This window comes from Microcaecilia unicolor, chromosome 6 (genome assembly GCF_901765095.1).
Source record: "Microcaecilia unicolor chromosome 6, aMicUni1.1, whole genome shotgun sequence".
NCBI lineage: Eukaryota > Metazoa > Chordata > Amphibia > Gymnophiona > Siphonopidae > Microcaecilia > Microcaecilia unicolor.
In genome coordinates, this window is record NC_044036.1 from 160,173,973 (window position 1) to 160,194,314 (window position 20,342).

The 20,342-nt window shown below is 41.5% G+C and overlaps 1 protein-coding gene across 1 annotated transcript in view; it reads right to left on the reverse strand.

The window, feature by feature from the left end:
* CACNA2D3 (calcium voltage-gated channel auxiliary subunit alpha2delta 3) overlaps window positions 1–20,342 on the reverse strand; it is an 877,278-nt gene that overhangs the window by 239,873 nt on the left and 617,063 nt on the right. The window contains exon 16 of the mRNA XM_030205518.1: window positions 16,079–16,153. Within this exon, the coding sequence (XP_030061378.1) occupies window positions 16,079–16,153 (75 nt within the window). The remainder of the gene's footprint in view (window positions 1–16,078; window positions 16,154–20,342) is intronic.

Genomic DNA, 20,342 nt, shown 5'->3' on the forward strand with positions numbered 1-20,342 from the left:
GGGTTACCCGGTGGTAATCGGGCAGTGCCGTGTGCTGCCTGGTTACTGCCAGGTTAGTGTGGGAGCCCTTACTGCCACCTCAATGGGTGGCGGTAAGTGCTCCCCCCGTCATGGCCACATGGTAAATTCAATCTTACCACATGGCCTTTTTTTTTTTTTGAATAACAAAATAAAGAGCTGAAAATCTAATCTATTCTTATCTACATATCTCTCACTGTGAAATATAAATAAATAAATTTAAATTTAAACTTAAATGTAGGAAAAGGACCTCAGATGTCTTGGCTAGGCAGCAAGTGTAATATCTTAGTGCCAGCTCATCATAGACTCCATTCTTAAAATTGGTCAAAAAACCTCCAAATTTTCAATTCCTAATTCTGCTGTTGTGCACTCTTCATTGCATCATTTTTATAATATATATATATATAACTTACACTATGGCTTCTTCATCAACACATTCTTGAGCACTTACTATCTATAAATAGTGCAATAACAAAAAGCACTTAGCTTAGCTTCTACCCTGTTTTGCTGAAACAGTGACTGGATTGATTTTGAACATTTCTTTTTTGGCTTTACCTGCTGTGGTAAAAAGGGCCTCAGAGCAAGGCAAAAACATCCCCTGTCACTAGTGCAGGGCCTGTTTTACCGCACTTATGTGGGCTGCTTCCTGCCAGTTATATCGGCCCCCTGTTTATAGAATAGCGCCTGGCACTTTTATTTATTTATTTGTTACATTTGTATCCCACATTTTCCCACCTATTTGTAGGCTCAATGTGGCTAGTACTGGAGAGGCATTTGCAGACTCCGATGTGAACAAATACAAAGCGATGCTGTGGTAAGATAAAGTTCATGTGGCACAGCCACATTAGGGAATCGTACAACGGAAGAGTTGTGTTATGTGCGTTACGCACTTTAGTTTTGTTGTGTTGCAGAGATCAGGCATTTATGATAGATTGGTAGGGTATGCCTTTTTAAACAGGTTAGTTTTTTATTTTTTTCCAGAAGTTTAGGTGGTCGTACGTGGTTTTCAAGGCTTTTGGTAATGCATTCCACAGTTGTGTGCTTATGTAGGAGAAATTGGATGCGTAAGTTGATTTGTATTTGAGTCCTTTGCAGCTTGGGTAGTGCAGATTTAGGTACGTTCGTGTTGATTCGGATGTGTTTCTAGTTGGTTGGTCGATCAAGTCTGTCATGGATCCCAGGGCTTCACCATAGATAATTTTGTGGACCAGAGTGCAGGTTTTGAAAGCAATGCATTCTTTGATTGGGAACTAGTGTAGTTTTTCGCGGAGGAGTTTTGCACTTTCAATCGCGTTTTTCCGAAGATAAGCCTAGCTGCCGTGTTTTGAGCGGTCTGAAGTTTCTTTAATTTTTTTGTTCTTTGCATCCCGCATAAATTCCATTGCACTTAACTGCCAATTATTGGCATCAATCACTCACATAAACTTTCTGTAAACAGGTCGCACTACTGGCACCTAACTTTAGGTTCCAGTTTACAGAATTGCTTTTTTGGTGTTTTAGTGGACCCTTTTTCTCCTATCTGGATTCCTATGGGAATTTTTGCCTCCTTGGAATTCCATATAAATATCTACAGAAGCTTCAGACTCTTCACAGAGGGTGCATGAGCTCCCCCCAATGTTGAACAAACTTCTTCATTGTTTCTAGGGAAGCATAACTGGGATTAAGTTTAGCACCTCCAATAATTTTGAAAAGTTGGCTTCCTTCCTTCGTAATACAGCTGTTCGAGTCTTACACCACTTTAGCAAATTTGATCATGTCACCTCACTTCTTATTACAAATTAAACAGCATTGGCTCTCCATTTGTCTTAGGATTCCCTTCAAAATGGTGTTGTTTATGCATCGAGCATATTTCACAGATCTTCTGTTGTATTTATCTAATCATCTGATTCCTGTGGAATACTTCAGACTAGTAAGAAGGCAACATGACAATCTCTGTCACTTATAGTCTATCTCCAAAGCTAAAAGCAATCAGAGGTGCTGCTTTTTTCTTTGTAACTCTATCACTGTGAAACACCCCTCCCCCTTTATTTGAAACAAGAATTTTAAAAAATAATTTTTGGCCAAAACCTTTTGGGATGTCAGAGCCATGACGACTTCTTGTTGTCATATTAAAATCTCTCTCTCTCTCAAAATCATATATTTTATAATTAAATATGTAATTATGTTGTTGCTATGTTTTTTTTTGTATTCTATATAATATTCTGTTACTTATATGACTTTTGTAAACCACTTTGATGCCTACTAAGGGTAGTATAGCAAATATGTAAATAAACTAAACTTGAATAAATAACAAAAAACATGGAAGATAATGGTATGAGAGTATGATCTACAGTTAGCAATGCCAAATCAAGGAATAGTGGTATTAGGGTGACACCTAGTGGCTGCTCTTCTCTAGCTCACCACCTCTGTGAGTTTGTACTGGGAATTCATTAATCTCTCTCAGAAAAGAATGAGCCATAAATGCTTGGGATCGCTGCAGACATGTATCTGTTAGAGAAAATATTAAAAGAAACAGCTATGTGGTTAGAAGTGAAAAATACCACAGCTTTGAGCACAACTAGGTGCTTGAACAGAAAGGACCCAAAGAGGTTCTCCTGATCCTTACATAGTAGAAACTGGAAAAGCTTAGGGGCCCTTTTACCAAGTTGCGGGAAAAACGACCCTGCGCTGGAAGCAGGGGCCATTTTTCCTGCAGGCCAGGGCCCTTTTAACCGCAGCGGGTAAAAAGACCCCCAGGCACACATGTCCATGCGGTGAGAGAACTCTTACCGCATGGCCATGCGGCAGGGAACCCTAACCACCACCCACTGAGGTGGCAATAAGGGCTCCCGCACTAACCCAGCAGTAATTGGGCAGGACACGGCGATGCCTGATTACCACCAGGTTATCGCCATGCAAGCCATTTCTGGGGGGGGGGGGTCTTTTCCACCCAGAAATGGCGCGTGCTTGGGGCAGGACTACCGCCAGGGGCCACGTTAGGCCAGTAGTAGTCCTGAAAGAGCAAGCGGTAAGCAAGCATTGGACTTACTGCCATTCTGTAAAAATTGCTGCGTTCCCATTAGCCAATTACACGGCTTTTCGCTTATTTAGCATATTCTCAAGACAGAGGATAACCAAGGATTTTACAAACAAGCACTTGCTTTAGTTGGAGGAGTGGCCTAGCAGTTAGGGTGGTGGACTTTGGTCCTGGGGAACTGAGGAACTGAATTCGATTCCCTGCACAGGCAGCTCCTTGTGGCTCTGGGCAAGTCACTTAACCCTCCATCGCCTGCCGCATTGAGCCTGCCATGAGTGGGAAAGCGTGGGGTACAAATGTAACAAAAATAAATAAATTCTCCTGTTGTTAAGTGATAACAACATCAGAGATCCATCAAGACCCCTGAGGCAGGCCTTTGGGCCGAAACACGGCCGTGTCGGGTCATATTTTAAGACAACCCCAATAAAGACTTTATTGTTATCCTCCCCAGATTCACCTCACTGTTTTCTTTGTATTTCTCACGTTTTCGTAGGGATTTGCAAAGACATAGGTAGGGTGGTATAGTAGCCATTTTAGTCCATTTTTAAAGGTAAGAAATAGAGATAAAACAAAACAGAGAAAATAAAATAAAATGATTAGGGTTACCTTCGAAAGCTAATCATCTTATTTTCTTTTCAATGATTTGTTTTATTTCTATTTATTACCCTACAAAGACATAGGAAATGTTAATGGCGTATCTCATGTCAATGAATGCTATTAACAAAAATGAGAAGAAATAAACACATTTTGTTTGTTTTTTTTCTTTTACCAATATTAATGTGCACTATTTGCAGAGAGGGTGCACTTTTTATGACAATACCGTCGAAACACAAATGAAGACTAACCAAAATAGAACAAATTGAACAATGAAACACAGAACATGGTAAATGAAAGAAAAATATTTGGGCCACCCATCCTTAGTCCTTACTAGTGTTGATTTAACACTAAGGATTTCATTTACTAAGGTTTTGAAGCTACCACATGGTAATTGCTAAAATCAATGCGTGGTAACTGCTAAACCTCTGAGTTAACTATTGGAGATGTTCCCAGCACTTTGTCATTTAATATGCACAGAGAAAACCCATGTATCCTGTGCTAACTAATAGCAGATGATATGTTACATTTAGCTACACCTCTTGAAGTGACATTAAGGGGTCATTTTACTAAGGTGCACTGAAAAATGTCCTGCGGTAGTGTAGGCGCATGTTATAGATGTGTGCAGGATCATTTTTCAGCGCTCCTGTAAAAAATCCTTTTTTTATTTTGTAGTATCTGATTGGCTATGAACTTAATTATGAAACATTTCTATTCTCTCTGTGGAAGTACTTTTTCTTCTAATAATATATTGAATATTTTTAAAGTACTTTTATTTATTTTTTTTTATAAGTAATTCTTTATTAATTTGGAGGGAAAGGCTTCGGATGCTCGGTTTAATTCAATTTATTTATGTTTTTATTAGTGTAGTGTAGTGAATATAAAAATCACTCTACCTTATTTCAAGGTTACGTTAATTTTAGATTGCTGAGCTTAACGAGTACTTATCTTTTCTACGTTGTGCCTGTTGCTATGGTCTGTTCAACAGTGCACCTCTGTTTTGTTTACTTCATCAGGACCAAAAATGGACATGCGACAAAATGAAAATTGACGTGCGTCCATTTTGGGTCTGAGACTTTACCGCCAGCCATTGACTCAGCGGTAAGGTCTCATGTGTTAACCGGGCAGTAAGGGTCTACACATGTCAAACGCCTTTTACTGCCCGGTAGCGCTGCACACTAGAAAATAAAAATTATTTTTTGATGCGCGTTGGGGACGCACGCCAAAAATGAAATTACCGCCCAACACACTTGGTAGCCGGGCAGAAACTTGGAATTGGCACATGTTGGGCACACATAGGCCCTTATGTGGCCTAGTAAAAGAGCCCCTAACTGTTCTATGTTATCTGCTGCATTAACAACATAAAATAATGAGCTCTGTGTTAATAGTAAGGCACAGTCCACACCCATTCTGTGCCCCCTTCTACATTAGCTGGAGCGTGAATCACCATGTGCTTAGCGAATAGTAATTTCTGTGTGAAAGGTAATACAGTTTGGAGTGGAGAAGTAGCTTAATGGTTAGCGTATAGGGCTCAATAGAAAGAAAAAAGTGAGGACAAGTGTGGAGGCAATCCGAAGGACTTTATTGATAATCAAAAAACGGCCCGACATGGCCGTGTTTCGGCATCAAAGCCTGCATCAGGGGTCAAACAAATCTTCTAGGAAATCAATTGTAAAACGCCTCAACGGCAAATACACAGAAATGAGGTCAATAGTACTATTGACGTCATTTCTGTGTATTTGCCGTCGAGGCGTTTTACAATTGATTTTCTAATCTCTGAGTTTCAGGGAAAATGACATTTTCTTTTGATCTCTAATTGAGCAACAATCAAAGAAGATTTGTTTGACCCCTAATGCAGGCTTTGATGCCGAAACACGGCCATGTCGGGTCGTTTTTTGATTATCAATAAAGTCCTTCGGATTGCCTCCACACTTGTCCTCACTTTTTTGTTTCTATTGAGCCCTATAAGCTAACCATTAAGCTACTTCTCCACTCCAAACTGTATTACCTTTCACAGAGAAATTACTATTGTTTCTATTGTCTTCTATTTGCGTGAGGATTTTCCTCTCCGCTTTTTGTTTGTTAGCGTTTAGGGCTGACAACCTGTGGAATTCAGTTCAGTTCCCACTGTGGCTCTTTGTGACCCTTGGCAAGTTACTTAACCCCTTCATTGCCCCAAGTACAAAACTTACCCCCCTGTTTCCAAAGCTGCACTAGCAGCTGCCACGCAGCAATGCCGACACACCCCATTCAAAGTGAATGGACTGCGTCAGCATTAGCACACTGCCAGCCGCTAGTGCAGCTTTGTAAACAGGGGAGTTAGTTTGTGAGCCCACTAGGGATAGAAGTACCTGCGTATTATAAAAGTAAATCACTTAAGATTCATGGTTCTTTACTGTTAGTAAATAGGCCTCTAAGTATATATCAGTCCATGATAACATTGTCTCTGGTAGCCAAAGACTTGTGCAAAAGCAGGAAAACAGGAGCAGGGCCTCTACGCACATAACCACAGTCAAAAACTTGTTGCAATACTGGTGCAAGAGAAAACGTGACTTGAATCATTTCAACAAAAATTCTGCAGTCTGGACACTCACAACTGCCAGATCATGTTACTAGAGCAGGTAGAGGAATTCAAAGCTTTCAGAAAACTGCCCCAACAATCAAGGAAGTTAACCTGCACATCAAAAAAAAATTTGAAAACATAATACCGCTATTTGAAATAAGAAAAAAGCAACTAAAATGTGTCTAGGATAGCAAGATGCATTCCATAGAAGCTTATCTGGAGGGTGGAAATAATGGTTTAATCCTCAATAAATTAAAGACTCAGGAATGCACAATTTAACTGCCAGTAGAACAGAGGCCCCGTTAAGGAATACAGGATTTACATTCAGTTCCTCCACTTACATTTTTCAGACCACTGCTTGCAACTTGTTCAAAATTAGTTAAGGCATTAGGATGAAACAGGGTATCTGAGAAAACAGGCAGGGAGAGAATTTTCAGCAGAATCCCAAGTTATGACCTATATTTAGGGGAAAGGAGGAAACAAGGTTCATCCAGACCTACAACAGCAGCAATCATCTGTAAGATGCTCTTGCAAAATTATAGTAAACAAGAAGGGGTATCCCTTTCATGTAGCTTATCCCTTTGAATCTGGTCTTAAGTTAACAGGTCCACTGTTTCTTTTTTTCTTTTCTTTTATTAATGTTGTGGCCCTATTAATTCATTGAAAGAATTTTATAGCGTATGTTCTATCCAAACAGTTTATTAAATGAAATTTAGTTGATAAAGATAATCTTTATGATCTGTCTTTATCACACTACATTATATGTAACTGCAGAAGAGATGTTAGTATTTAAAGATATTTAAAGTTAGAGGTGTCTACCATTTTTTAAAATCTGGATGTTGTTGAGCTGATTCTTATCAGAACTATATATATATATATGTATATATGGTCTATTTAGATTTTTTTTGGCACATAATTCCCTGGAGTGGTGTTCAGTGTGCATATTACCATCAATAAGAGAGATTTTAAGTGGGTGGCAGCTGGTAGCTGTGCACCAGAGACAACTAAAGGGGTCCTTCCCTGCTCTGTTCAAAAACACCCTACTGTACCTTTACTATTGATGTAAGTTTTGGGTGTCCTCCCCCACCACCACCACCATAAGAATTTTAACTTGCCCCATTATACTCCATCTCACCGTTCCTGAACACCACCCATCTGAGCCTCCCCAAATAGCTGAGTCACTGATTTTCTATGATGGACTGGAGGGTGAAAGTGGAGGTCAGCTTAAGGAGAATGGGGAAACAGTAGTGCAAAATCTTCAGGGAGAAAAGAGGATTTGGAAGGGGTCTTTTAAGGGCAGTTCTATAACAGGACACCTACATTTAGCCCATTTTGTGAAAGACAGTAGGTGCCTACCTTCCTTTATAAAATAGGCTCCTATCCTATGTCCATATATAGATGCTGTGTTACAGAATTGCCCTTTATGTGTATTTGGATATATGTGAGGGAGGGAGGGGTAGAATTGGTGGAAACTCTGAACCTCATCTGTGCTGTTGTGGGGAGATGGAAGGTTAGGTGGTGGGCAGTGGCGTAGCAAGTGGGGCTACCACCCGGGGCAGTTCACCGTTGCACCCCCCCCCCGGGGGCAACACAATGACATCCCCCCCCCCCTCGGCACATCAACACCCCCTCCCGACCCAGTGCCTACCCTCCTCAACTCCGTCCAACCAGTTCCCGCACCCTACCTTTAAAGAAATCTCGGAAGCCGAGCATGTAAAAGAAGTGTGGATTGTCTCATCGGACCTTCCCTCACTCTGTCTGTCCCGCCCTTGCGGAAATAGGAAGTTGCGTCAGCGGAGGGCGGGACAGACAGAGCGAGGGAAGGCCCAATGAGATGATCCACACTTCTTTTACATGCAGGCGCGAGGCGCTGCGCCTCGCCTCGGTTTCTGAGATTTCTTTAAAGGTAGGGTGCGGGAGCTGGTTGGACGGAGCTGAGGGGTCTGAGGGTGTTGATGTGCCGAGGGGGGGGGGTCACCGTGCTGCAGGGAGCACCCCCCTTGAGCTGACACCCGGGGCGGACCGCCCCCCCCCCCCCCGCACCCCTCCTTGCTATGCCACTGGTGGTGGGGTTGCTGAGCCTCTTTTACGGTATGGTGTTTTGCTACGGCATATTTTCCACCCTACATACACCCTATCTTATAGACCTCACATCCCACATAAATTTCCTACATGCACCCACATTCTCCATTCTCCCCAAAACAACCCACCTAAACCTTCACCCACACCATCTGGAAACCTAGGTTGAAAATCATTCCTAAAACCATACGATTAGAATGCTTTCCCTATCTTTTTTTTCCCCCCAGAATGTTTTTTCTTAAGCAGCCAATAGGGTCTGGTTATGTATTTTCACAAGCAAACGAGAATATACATACCAGAAAGTACACCAATGCCTGAGGACTGAACTTAGTACCTATACATGTTTAAATATAATAAAGAAGAAGCAATCAATATGACATAAATGGTAAAATTACCAGCCTAAATAATAGCCAAACTTGAGAATAAACACAGTTCTTCAGATTGCCATTGGCTCTAATCCATTAGGTACACTGAACAGATAGCCAGAGCATTCCTTTCATATAAATTAAGATATGAAATGTAATAATCCAGAGGATAAACCATTTGCACCTTGTACAAATGTTATTTATTAAAAGTCATTTTTCACTTCACATGTCTTTTCTAAAAACCCATGTGGTATCCACATGTCCTGCATTCTACAGTGAAGTCACTAATAATGTGTGAGCTATGATTAAGATATTATTGCGATAGCTAATGGATCGTTTAAAATTAAAGAGTTCCTTTAGGATGATGAAATCCCCAAAGCAGTCTGGCTAATAACACATACTCCTGTGTTTTGTGTAGGCAGCAGCTCTTTTCTTCTTATCTTGTCAGGCTGACTGCAAAATACGGAATCTGAATGTGCTCATTTGTGCCAAAACTTCTGCAGTAGAATCTTATCAATGAGGAACATAAATCCAGGTGTTTATGATCAATGGCCAACTAGTCATACTATTCAGATTTTATACTTTCAGTATGATGCATGTAGGCAATATAATTTGGCACTCCCAATGAACTAGCAAGGCACATACCCTTCATAAACTGGCAATCTTGAGGAAAAGATTTCTGTATCCTTCAGGTATTTCTGTCTGTTGGTGAATATAAGCAGTACAACTTCAGGCTAGTACCTTTTTACATTAGAATATCTAGTAATTATGTAATAGGAAATTAAAGAGTCCTTTTATTAAACTGCATTCAGTGCTAATGCATGCCTAATGCAGCAAAAATGGCCTAATGGGGGATATGCTGAAACCAGAAATTCACTCCGCCGAGTCCCCCACCCTCTGTGATCACTTCCCTCACCATCCCACCTGTAGGCCCTCACTGGGTCTACCTTAGGAAGGCCTAGTGGTCTAGTGGCATCTTCGGGGGCAAGAAGAAACCCCACTCCTTCCTGCCCCATGCCATTGCTCCTCACAAAGATTGCCCCAGGAAGACCCAAGAGCCATTTTGCGATTGGAACCAGCATGGGCAGGAGATTTACATATCTTATGTATCTTACACTGGTGTTTTTTCAGCAGGTTTGTTAAAAGGAGTTCTCCATTAGTGCTGCATAAGCCCTACCTGTTTAATACACAGTGGTAGCATGTGAGTTAGAGTGGTAACAAGAGCAAGTGGAAGGTCCCTGAGGAAGAGAGTGAAACAGGGCACATCGTCGGACCAAGGCTTAGGTTTTATCGCATTTATTTCAGATAAGTGATTTATAGAATTTGAAGTTTTATGAGTGCTTTGGGACACCATTTTAAAGAAGTTAGGGCACATTTTGAAATTGCACAATGCACACATTGGAAATTTAAAAAAGTCTTGTTACATGCCCTTATTTCAGTTTAAGGGAGAGACCGATGATGTGCAATGTTTATTATTGACAAGTAGAGCTGGCTTGCTCTGGACAGATTTGTTGAGTTAGTGATGTTGCTGGTGCAACGCCTTATACTGAAGGCTTCCCTTTTCACAACAAATAATTTGTAAATAATGATTATGATAACCAAACTACACTAAGTCAGGGTGAATCAACATAGAGGAGTATAGTGGACATTGTATATTTATTCTCCTCTAAAAATCAATGTGAGTTTTTGGAACAGGAATAGCTGAGCAGACTCAGTAGGTACACTGGTTTTCATCTTCCTTTATCTACTTTGTTATTATTGTTCTTATGCTACTCTCTTAGTTCCATTCATGCATCTCTGCAAATCGGGCAACAAGTTTTCTCCATCTGCTGGTTGCAATGGTTTCATAGTAATATAGTAAATGACAACAGAAAAAGACCTGAACGGTCCATCCAGTCTGCCCAACAAGATAAACTCATTTTACATGGTATGTGATACTTCATATGGATACCCGAGTTTGATTTGTCCTTGCCTTTCTCACGGACCGTAAAAGTCTGCCCAGCACTGTTCCTGTACTAAAAGTTCTGAAGCTAACGTCGAAGCCCCTTAAAATTTATACACCAGCCCCACTATATCTATTCAGTCACGATCAGGGCACAGACCGCAGAGTCCACCCTGCACCGGTTTTATTCTCCAAATACTGGTGTCGCCACCCACTCCACTAAGATTCCATAGATCCATTCCTTCTAAACAGGATTCCTTTGTGTTTATCCCATGCATATTTGAATTCCATTACTGTTTTCATCTCCACCACCTCCCACAGGAGGGCATTCCACATATCTAACACCCTCTCCGTGAAAAAATACTTCCTGACATTACTCCTGAGTCTGCCCCCTTCAACTTCAATTCATGTCCTCTAGTTCTACCACCTTTCCGTCTCCGGAAAAGGTTTGTTTGCGATTAATACCTTTCAAATATTTGAATGTCTGTATCATGTCACCCCTGTTTCTCCTTTCCTCCAAGGTATACATGTTCAGGTCGGCTAGTCTCTCTTCGTACGGTTTGCATCGCAAATCCCATACCATTTTTGTAGCTTTTCTTTGCACCGCTTCCAGTCTTTTTACATCTTTAGAAAGAAACGACCTCCAAAACTAAACACAATACTCCAAGTGGGGCCTCACCAACCACTTGTAGAGGGGCATCAACACCTCCTTTCTTCTGCTGGTTATACCCCTCTCTATGCAGCCTAGCATCCTTCTGGCTACAGCCGTCACCTTGTCACATTGTTTCTTCAGCTTCATATCCTCCGGCACCAACACCCCAAGGCCTCTCTCCTTAGTCGAGTTTCCTAATCTCTCCCCTCCTATTTGGTATCTCTCTTTTGGATTTCTATACCCCAAATGCATCTCCTCCCAGGTAGTGCCTCCAATGCATAGATCCCTCTTGAGTGTGCTTTTTCAGGACAGTTTTGGTCTTCCTCTTCTTCTCAGTCTACCAGCTGGCCTCCATTGTAGTGCCACTGGGATGACAATGGACTTGCATACGTAAAATATGTCTTATCAATTGGACTCTGCATTTGATAGCTAGATCCTGCAATTTTCTGGAGTTACTTTTCCTGAGTATCTCATTATTTATGATATGATCTCAGTAAGATACACCTAAGATTGTTCTCACGCATAGCTGGTGAAATACATCCAGTTTCTTTCCTATTTTGCTTGATATCTTCCAGATTTTGCTGGTGTACATTGTAGCTGGCAGGACAATGGAGTGGTATAAGTGCAATTTTGTTTTAATACTGATCTATTTTGCTGTCCATATTAAGTGCAATTGATGAAATGCTACTGCTGCCTTTCCAGTTCCACAATTCACATCTGACCATTATCTGATAATATACTGTTGAGATAGAAAAATAATTCTACAACCTCAGTTGGTTTCTGCCCAATAATTAGTCATCTGTGGTTCTATTTCCAAACAGTATAATCTTGTTTTGTTTTTCACTATTTGTCAATTCTACTTTTCCAACAGTCTCTTCTAATCTAGTTGTTAAGGTTTGTAAATTCTCTCTTGACTCCACCAATAAGGCTATATCATCAGCAAAATCTGCAAGTCGATCCAGTGCCTGCCATAGGATAATGTGTTTGTTATTTCACATATGACATAGTTGAAAAGACACAGCCTTGCTGTACCCCTGTTATGACATCAAAGAAGTCTGTAATACTGTCCTCTGTTCTAATGCAGCATTGAGATCCTTCTTACATATTTTTGAAGATATTTTTATAATGCTATGGGATGCCGTATATCCTCCATTTTCCACATTGATTCTTGGCAGATACTGTCAAATGCCTTCTTGAAATCAACGAAATGTATTGACAATTCTATGCTTTGTTCAATGATATTACACAATGTGAAGATTTGTTTGATATATGATCATCCTTTATGGAATCTATTCCTCTCCCAGAATCTCATCGATCACGTCTCTCAGACAATGGAGCAGAATCATGCTACAAACTTTTCCTGGCACTGATAAAAGAATAACGCCCTTCCAGTAATTGCAATTGCTGGTGTCTCCCTCTTTTGGCAGGTCTAACAATCTCTCCATGACTCCAGTCTTTGTGGACTCATTCCTTTGCCCAGCAGATGTTTAGCAATGAAGTTAGTTGCTTCACCATGTAATCAACACTGTATTTCAACAGCTCAACTGGGATGTGGTCTAGTCCAGCAGCGTTGTTATTTTATTTTATTTTTTTAGAGTTGTTATTGCCTGTGTGACTTCCTTTTCTGTGATGTCACTCGGGTTTATTTCTAATTTTTTGAAATGAGTGGAGGGATCGAGATAAAGGCTCACATAGTTGGGCTCTGCTGGTTTAGTGTTTCCTTAAAATATTCAACCCAACATACACTACTATATATAGGAAAAAGAAGCAATAACATAAACAGTAAAGAAAATAAATAGGAGAAAGCAAAATGAAGATTGCAATATGAAGACTGCCCATTTACCAAAGTACAGTCCAGATGATATGCAGAGTGATTTATGCAGGCCAGAGAGGCTCCAGTCCTCTTAAATTGTTTTGCGCTACCCAAACATAGATATTCAGCAGTACTAAACTGGGCAGTGCCGCTGATTATCATCTCTCACTGCCTGTGTTGAAAATGGGCAGGTCAGGGGCGGCACCGGGGTGCCAGTGGTTATGCAGATGCTGGCGACATTCAGTGCCAGGACCCACATAGCTAACTCAGTCAAGTACTAGTACTACGAGTTGCAGCAAGAGGTTGTGGCAGCCATTTTCTGAAGGCAGCCGCACAGAGCAGGAGTGAGTGGACTTCACTCCTGCCCCATCCCCCTTCCTATCAGGTAGGACTGGGGAGAGGGCCTATCTGGACCAGGAGGTTGAGGGTTAGGGGGCCATTCTGGAAGGAGGGGGTTGTGACTTACATCCTGGGGGGGAAGGGGTTGGGAAACAGGGAGAGCTGTATTGTGGGATTGGTGGGGCTTAAGAAACAAACAAAAAAAATTATTCGGGTCCCGGCCAATATTCAGCCACATATACTTTGGCAGCCATGGCCCTTTCCGGTTTTTTAACCACGGATATTCAGTGCCAGTGCCTGGAAATGCACAGGAAGTGCAAAGGCTGTGTGGCAACTACTTGAAATTAGTGTGGACGCACAAGTGACAGCACATGGAAAGTACCGGGCACTAACAGAAATGAGCAGTCCATACCCATTCTCTGCCACAATGTGCCCAGTTCCTGCCCCCTAACATGGCATGCAGTTCATATGTGAATTAGTACATGTTGTCATGCCTGCACAGTAGCAGTTACCACTCTTCTGTGCTGTTACTTTGCGTTAATTTGCACATTAAAGGCTAGATTCTATATAGCATGCCTAAAAAATTGTGACAAAATGAAAAGCGCATAAGCGTTTTCTATAAAACCTATAATTTAGGTGTACTTTATAGAATAAGCCTACATTTCTGCATGGTTTATAAAATACACCAAGCATCTGTCAATGTGACTAAATTTAGTTGCGACCATTTATGCCACGTTTTACTTGCGGTAAATGCAGATTCCTAAATTACGCACAGACTGGGTGTATTCTATAACAATGCATATAGATTTTAGAAATGCCCATGACCCACCCATTCCACACCCATGGCTATGCCCCCTTTTCAACTATGTGACTTAGAATTTAAACGCATCATGTTATAGAATACGCTTAGACAATTGTATGCAATGAGTGTCTAATTATTGCAAATGAGTGTCGATAATTGCTTGTTTATTGTCATTATCAGCACTGATTGGCTTGTTAACTAATTAAGGGCCCCTTTTACCAAGCTGCGGCAAAGGGGGCCTGCGCTGGCATTGGTGCATGTTTATCACGGGCGCCAAGGTCCCCTTTTACCACAGTGGAAGCACTTGCCGCACGGCCATTTTGGGGGCATCACTTACTACCACCCATTGAGGTGACGGTAATGGCACCCGGTAACTGGGCAGCATGCAGCACTGCCCTATTACCGCCGGGTACACTTTAATTGAACTATACAGAATTCGAGGGTAAGGGGGTGATTCTATAACAGTGCACCTAGATTAAGGTGCCTGCTTTCCTTTATAGGATACTAGCATAACTGGATATATATGAGTACACTATTAAGCTCAAGAACTAACAGCAGTCATACAGCTGGCATCTTAATCATGGTTTATGGACTTTTCTTTTAGGAAGTTAGCTAAATCTTTTTTAAAACCCCGCTAAGCTAACTGCTTTCACTACATTCTGAGGCAATGAATTCCAGAGTTTAATTACATACTGAGTGAATAAATATTTTCTCCATTTTGTTTTAAATTTACTACTTTGTAGCTTCTTTGCATGCCCCCTAGTCCTAGTGTTTTTGGAAAGAGTAAAAAAAGTGATTCACGTCTACCTGTTTCTGTCCCTGATCTGCCTATGATCCTCCCATGGCTACACCACCTTTTTAGAGCTGTACATAAAATTTATTCACAGATCCCCATGACTAAAATCGCATGCACAAATTTCAACTAATGCCAATTAATGACAAGGTTTGATTATTAGCACCCAATTATCAGTGCTAATTAGCTCGTTATTCAATTACATTGCACAGGCAAATTGGGCATGTGCCCAAATTTGAAAGCAAAATTTTAAGTGCCATTTATACAATTTAATGATGATGTGGATGCATAGGCATAGACTGGGGGGGGCGAGGGGGGGCAATGCCCCCCCAAACGACGATGACGTGGACTGGCGCTAGAATGAAAAAAAAAAAAAACAAGCAGGCACGCGCTCGTCTCCGTCCACTTCGCTGCTTCCCTGCCCTCTCTGTCTGCGTCCCGCCCGAAAGGAAATGACATCAGAGGAAGGCGGGACGCAGACAGAGAGGGCAGGGAAGCAGCGAAGCAGACGGAGACGAGCGTGTCTATAATCTACCCCCTCTCTTCCTACCCTCCGGCGCAGGCAGCACCAATCTTCTCTAAGCCTTTCTTGTTCCTGGCAGCGGTAGCGACGTACACGCTGCCTTCAGCTCTGCCCCGAAGCCTTCTCTTCAAGTTCCTGTTCCCGCATAGGTGGGGAGCAGAGGGAAGGAGCAAGAGATGGATGGGGCTGGGAGGGTGGGGAGCAGAGGGAAGCCTACTGGAAAGAAGACACTGCATAAAACAGAAGACACTGGGATCAAAGCGAATAGAAAAACTAAATGATCAGACAACAAAGGTAAATAAAAGTTTATTTTATTCATAATTTATTAATTGAAATGTGTCAGTTTTTTGAAATGTGCATCTGTGATATTTTGCCTGTAAATTTAATTTCCTTCCTCCATATTAGCATATTCATTTGCATATGTACTGTATATATGCAAATGATATGCTAATATGCTCCGCCCATTCTTTGCCCCCCCAAATGAAACAGTCAAACTACGCCTATGTGTGGATGGCTCTAAAACAATGGGAAAAGAGCAATGAAACATCCAGATATCTGGGTTAACACTGTGGGTCTTACCAATGGCCTGAGTTCCGGATGAGTCAGAATGTATCCATTATTGGTAATCGCAAATGCATAGCCGTGAATACCTAACTGGAGAAGTACATGAAAGAAGTAAGATTAGCTTGCATGCCAGTGAATTCTAAAAATAAAGAGGTTAAAAACATTCTCAGCTTTAAATCTAGTATTCCTACCCCCCCCCCCCCCCCCCACACACACACACAAAAAGCATCAATGCAATATTTCATCACAATGAACACAAAGCTGCAATTCTTGACATTTCTTGAAAATGAAAACCTGTCATTCTGATGAGATTGGTAAATAGTACAATTAAAAAGAAATGTCAAATGCACGCTTTGGTAACAGGGGTTCTTATGTCTGTTTATCTACAGTGAAAATAATTGCATTTATTTATAGAAATAAAATATACAGCATTTGATGTGACAGAGTAAATAACAGAAGGGAATGAAGCATATATCCCTCCCCTCTTATATTCACATGGGGCCCTTTTATTAAGGAGCGCTGAAATCTGGGCTCAGTGCATGGGAAAGTCCTGCGTTAGGATGTGCTAAACTCAGATTTACTGTGGTATATTTTGTAGACTCTTCATTTTTTTTTCATAGGTCATGAGCTAATGTTTGCATTAGTTCATGATACCTGCAGAATATTAACGCTGGATCATTTACCACCTCCCATCTAGGAGGCACTAAGGGCTCTGCATTAACCCTGCATTATCCAATGAGCACATGCTAATCGAAATGTGTTAGCTAGGTAATATTTCTATGATCATTCTCTGCCCATGACATGCCTCCTGCAAATAATATTAAAAAAAATAAGTAACATAGGGGTCCTTTTACTAAGTACTCTGAAAAATGGCTTATGGTAGTGTAGGCATGGGTTTTGGGCATGCGCCAATCCATTTTCAGTGTGCCTGTAAAAATGCCCTTTTTAAAATTTTTGACGAAAATGGATGTGCGGCAAAATCAAAATTGCCTGCACATCCATTTTGGGTCTGAGACCTTACCACCAGCCACTGAACTAGCGGTAAAGTCTCACATGGTAACTGGGCGGTAATGACCTATGCGCACCAAATGCCACTTGGCGTGCGTAGCTTATGCATGCCAGAAAATAAAAAATATTTTTCGGACGCGCATAGTGGACACACGTCAAAAATGAAATTACCAAGAGGGCCACGCGGTAACTCCATTTTGGTGTGCGTTGGGCAAATGTAGACACTTACGCGGCTTAGTAAAAGGACCCCACACATTTTAACACGAGCTAACGGACAAATTACCACAAAACGCTTTAACATGTTTTGCAGTCAGCCTTTGTCATTAGTGCTTAATGCCCTTTAGTAAAAGAGCCCCATAGCTAGATAGAGTTACCAGCTCATAGACCATTTTAAAATAATTTCAAGAATATTTCAACATACACATATCAGTGACTCCTTACAACACCAAAGCTGAGACTTGCTCTCCTGATCTAGTCCAGAGGTTCAATTTAATGTTCAAACATAAGTTTTTATTCCTAAACACAGTTTGGATACTTAAGGGTGGGGCTTCTCAAACCTGTCCTGGGAACCCCCACCACCACCCCACCAGTCTGCTGGGATTTCAGGATATTCAAAATGAATATTTATTCTGAATATCCTGAAAACCTGACTAGTTGTGGGGTCCTCAGGACAGGTTTGGGAAACCTGGCATGGGCTGTTTATGTAAACACAGCATATTTTAATTAAATTCATGATGGTAGAAATGACTGAATAAGAAAACTTTACAGTGGAATGTTTTTCCTGCTTAGGTGGAAAAACTAGGGATGTCAATTTCTTCCCCCATTAGAAGAGATGGAGACTGATTCACTAAAAGACATTAGCCTACATTATCATTAATTTGGGTTAGCCTGTGCTTTTTATTTATTTATTTATTTGTAGCATTTGTATCCCACATTTTCCCACTGATTTGCAGGCTCAATGTGGCTTACATTTGCAGTAATGGCGGTTGCCATTTCCGGGTAGCAGAGTTACAAAGGCATTGCATTAAGGTGCATACATACATGGTAAAGAAGAATACGTTATGGTATAGCATATAAGTTCCTGAGTGATAGATAGGATTGTAACATACATTAGGTCATCGACTATAGATAGACCTTATTTGACATAAGGATTAAAGTAAGAGTGCTTGATCATTATTAGCGGAGAGGTTACTTATTCAAGTGGTAAAAAGTTTGATTATTCTAGTTCATGTGCAATCTTATTATTTAGTTTTGAGGATAGGTGTTATTGGTATGCCTTCTTGAACAGTTCAGTTTTCAGTAGCCTTCGGAAGATAGTGAGGTCTTGCGTTGTTTTTATGGCCTTCGGTAGTGTGTTCCATAGTTGCGTCCAAATGTAGGAGAAACTGGTTGCGTATGTGGTTTTATATTTTAGCCCTTTACAGTTGGGGTAGTGGAGATTGAGGAATGAGCATGCTGATCTTTTTGCGTTCCTAGTAGGCAAGTCTATAAGGTCTGACATGTAGGCTGGGGCTTCCCTGTGAATGATTTTATGGACCAGGGTGCAAACTTGGAACGCAATTTGTTCTTTTAATGGGAGCCAGTGCAGTTTTTCTCTTAGGGGTTTGGCGCTTTCGTATTTTGCTTTCCCAAATATGAGTCTGGCTGCTGTGTTTTGTGCGGTTTGAAGCTTCTTAATGATTTGTTCTTTGCATCTGGCATACATAGCATTGCAATAGTCTAGATGGCTTAGTACCATTGATTGTACCAGGCTGAGGAATACTTTCCTTGGGAAGAAAGGTTTGATCCTTTTAAGTTTGATTGTCACTATTTTCAAAGGGGCTGAGGGCCAGATGCACTAAACTTAACAAGCCATTAACAAGCAAGTAGTAAACCCTGGCATGCACTAAAGGCTTCTCCGAGCCATTTTCCGATCACGGTAGCAGCTAACGAAAACGGAATGCAAATGATCTAAAGGTTATTGCAAGGCTATTATAATGAGATGCACTATGGTTTTCCGATCCCCTTACCATGAAAAACCTAAGGGGAGGTCTACACCTCTCGTTGGGGCAAATCAGAAGAAAAAAATGTCGTCACCTGAAAAAAAAACCCCACTCCAAAGACGTTCTTTTTGAATGTCCTTAATAAAAACCTGTGCCGCTCGAAAGGAAGACGCCGCGCCACTCACCCCCTCCACGGCCTGCTGCAGGAAGGCTCCGATGCGGCTCGATCGTAGCAGGAGAGTGCAGTTGACGACATCCATCCAAAGAGACGTCCTTTTTGGACGTCCCCCCCCCCCCCCCACAATAATAAAAACATCCTTTTTGGACATCCTTCACTCAGCTGAGAGACCTGGAAATCTCTGAGCCAATCACAGCGCGTTTAGCTCAGCTAAACGTGTTGTGATTGGCTCTGAGACCTCCAGGTCTCCCAGCTGAGTGAAGCACGTCCAAAAAGGACATTTTTATTATTGGGGGGGGGGGGGGGCAGGACATCCAAAAAGGATGTCTTTTTGATGGACATCCTTAACTGCACTCTCCTGCTACGATTGAGCCGCATCGGAGCCTTCCTGCAGCAGGCCGTGGAGGGGATGAGCGGTGCCGCGTCTTCCTTTTGGGCGGCACGGAGGCGTATTTGGCATGCACAGAGCATCCAGCATAACGCTTGGCTGCTCTGCGCATGCTCGACCGGCCGACTGTTTACCAATGGAATACAGAATGCAAGTGAGCTACAACGAGCAGCTCATTTGCATTCCTTTTCCTTGATGCATACCTGTTCCTTACCGATTCGCTAAGGGAATCAGTAAGGGAAGGGCTTTAATGATTTTTTAGTGCGTCTTGGCCTGAGTCACTAAAAAATGCACAGTAGCCCTTCTTTTGAGGTAGCACAAGTGACTGTACTTTAGTAAATTCGCTTCATAGGTGATCGTGTAGTAAAGAGATTTTCCCATTTGAGGAAAAATCTTCAGACTGTTTGATTTAGGACACATTTTGCTAGCTATATTTATGTTTATATTTATTAAAGGAAAATCAAGGGGTGGAGTAAAAACACACATAAAACGGTGCACAATGAAAATCAGCCTTTGTTAAAATGACCCAACAAGGTCACCGTGTTTCAGCTAACAAGCCTGCATCAGGAGTCAATATAAACTCTGGCTGATATTGAGAGAGTGAAACATCAGTTTTCAATTGCTTTCCCACAACAAGACATTACTTTGGATTATTTACATTGATTGTTCAATTTTACTAACCCTGTTGAAGGTGTTTTTTTCTCTGGTGATACTCGGTGTTTG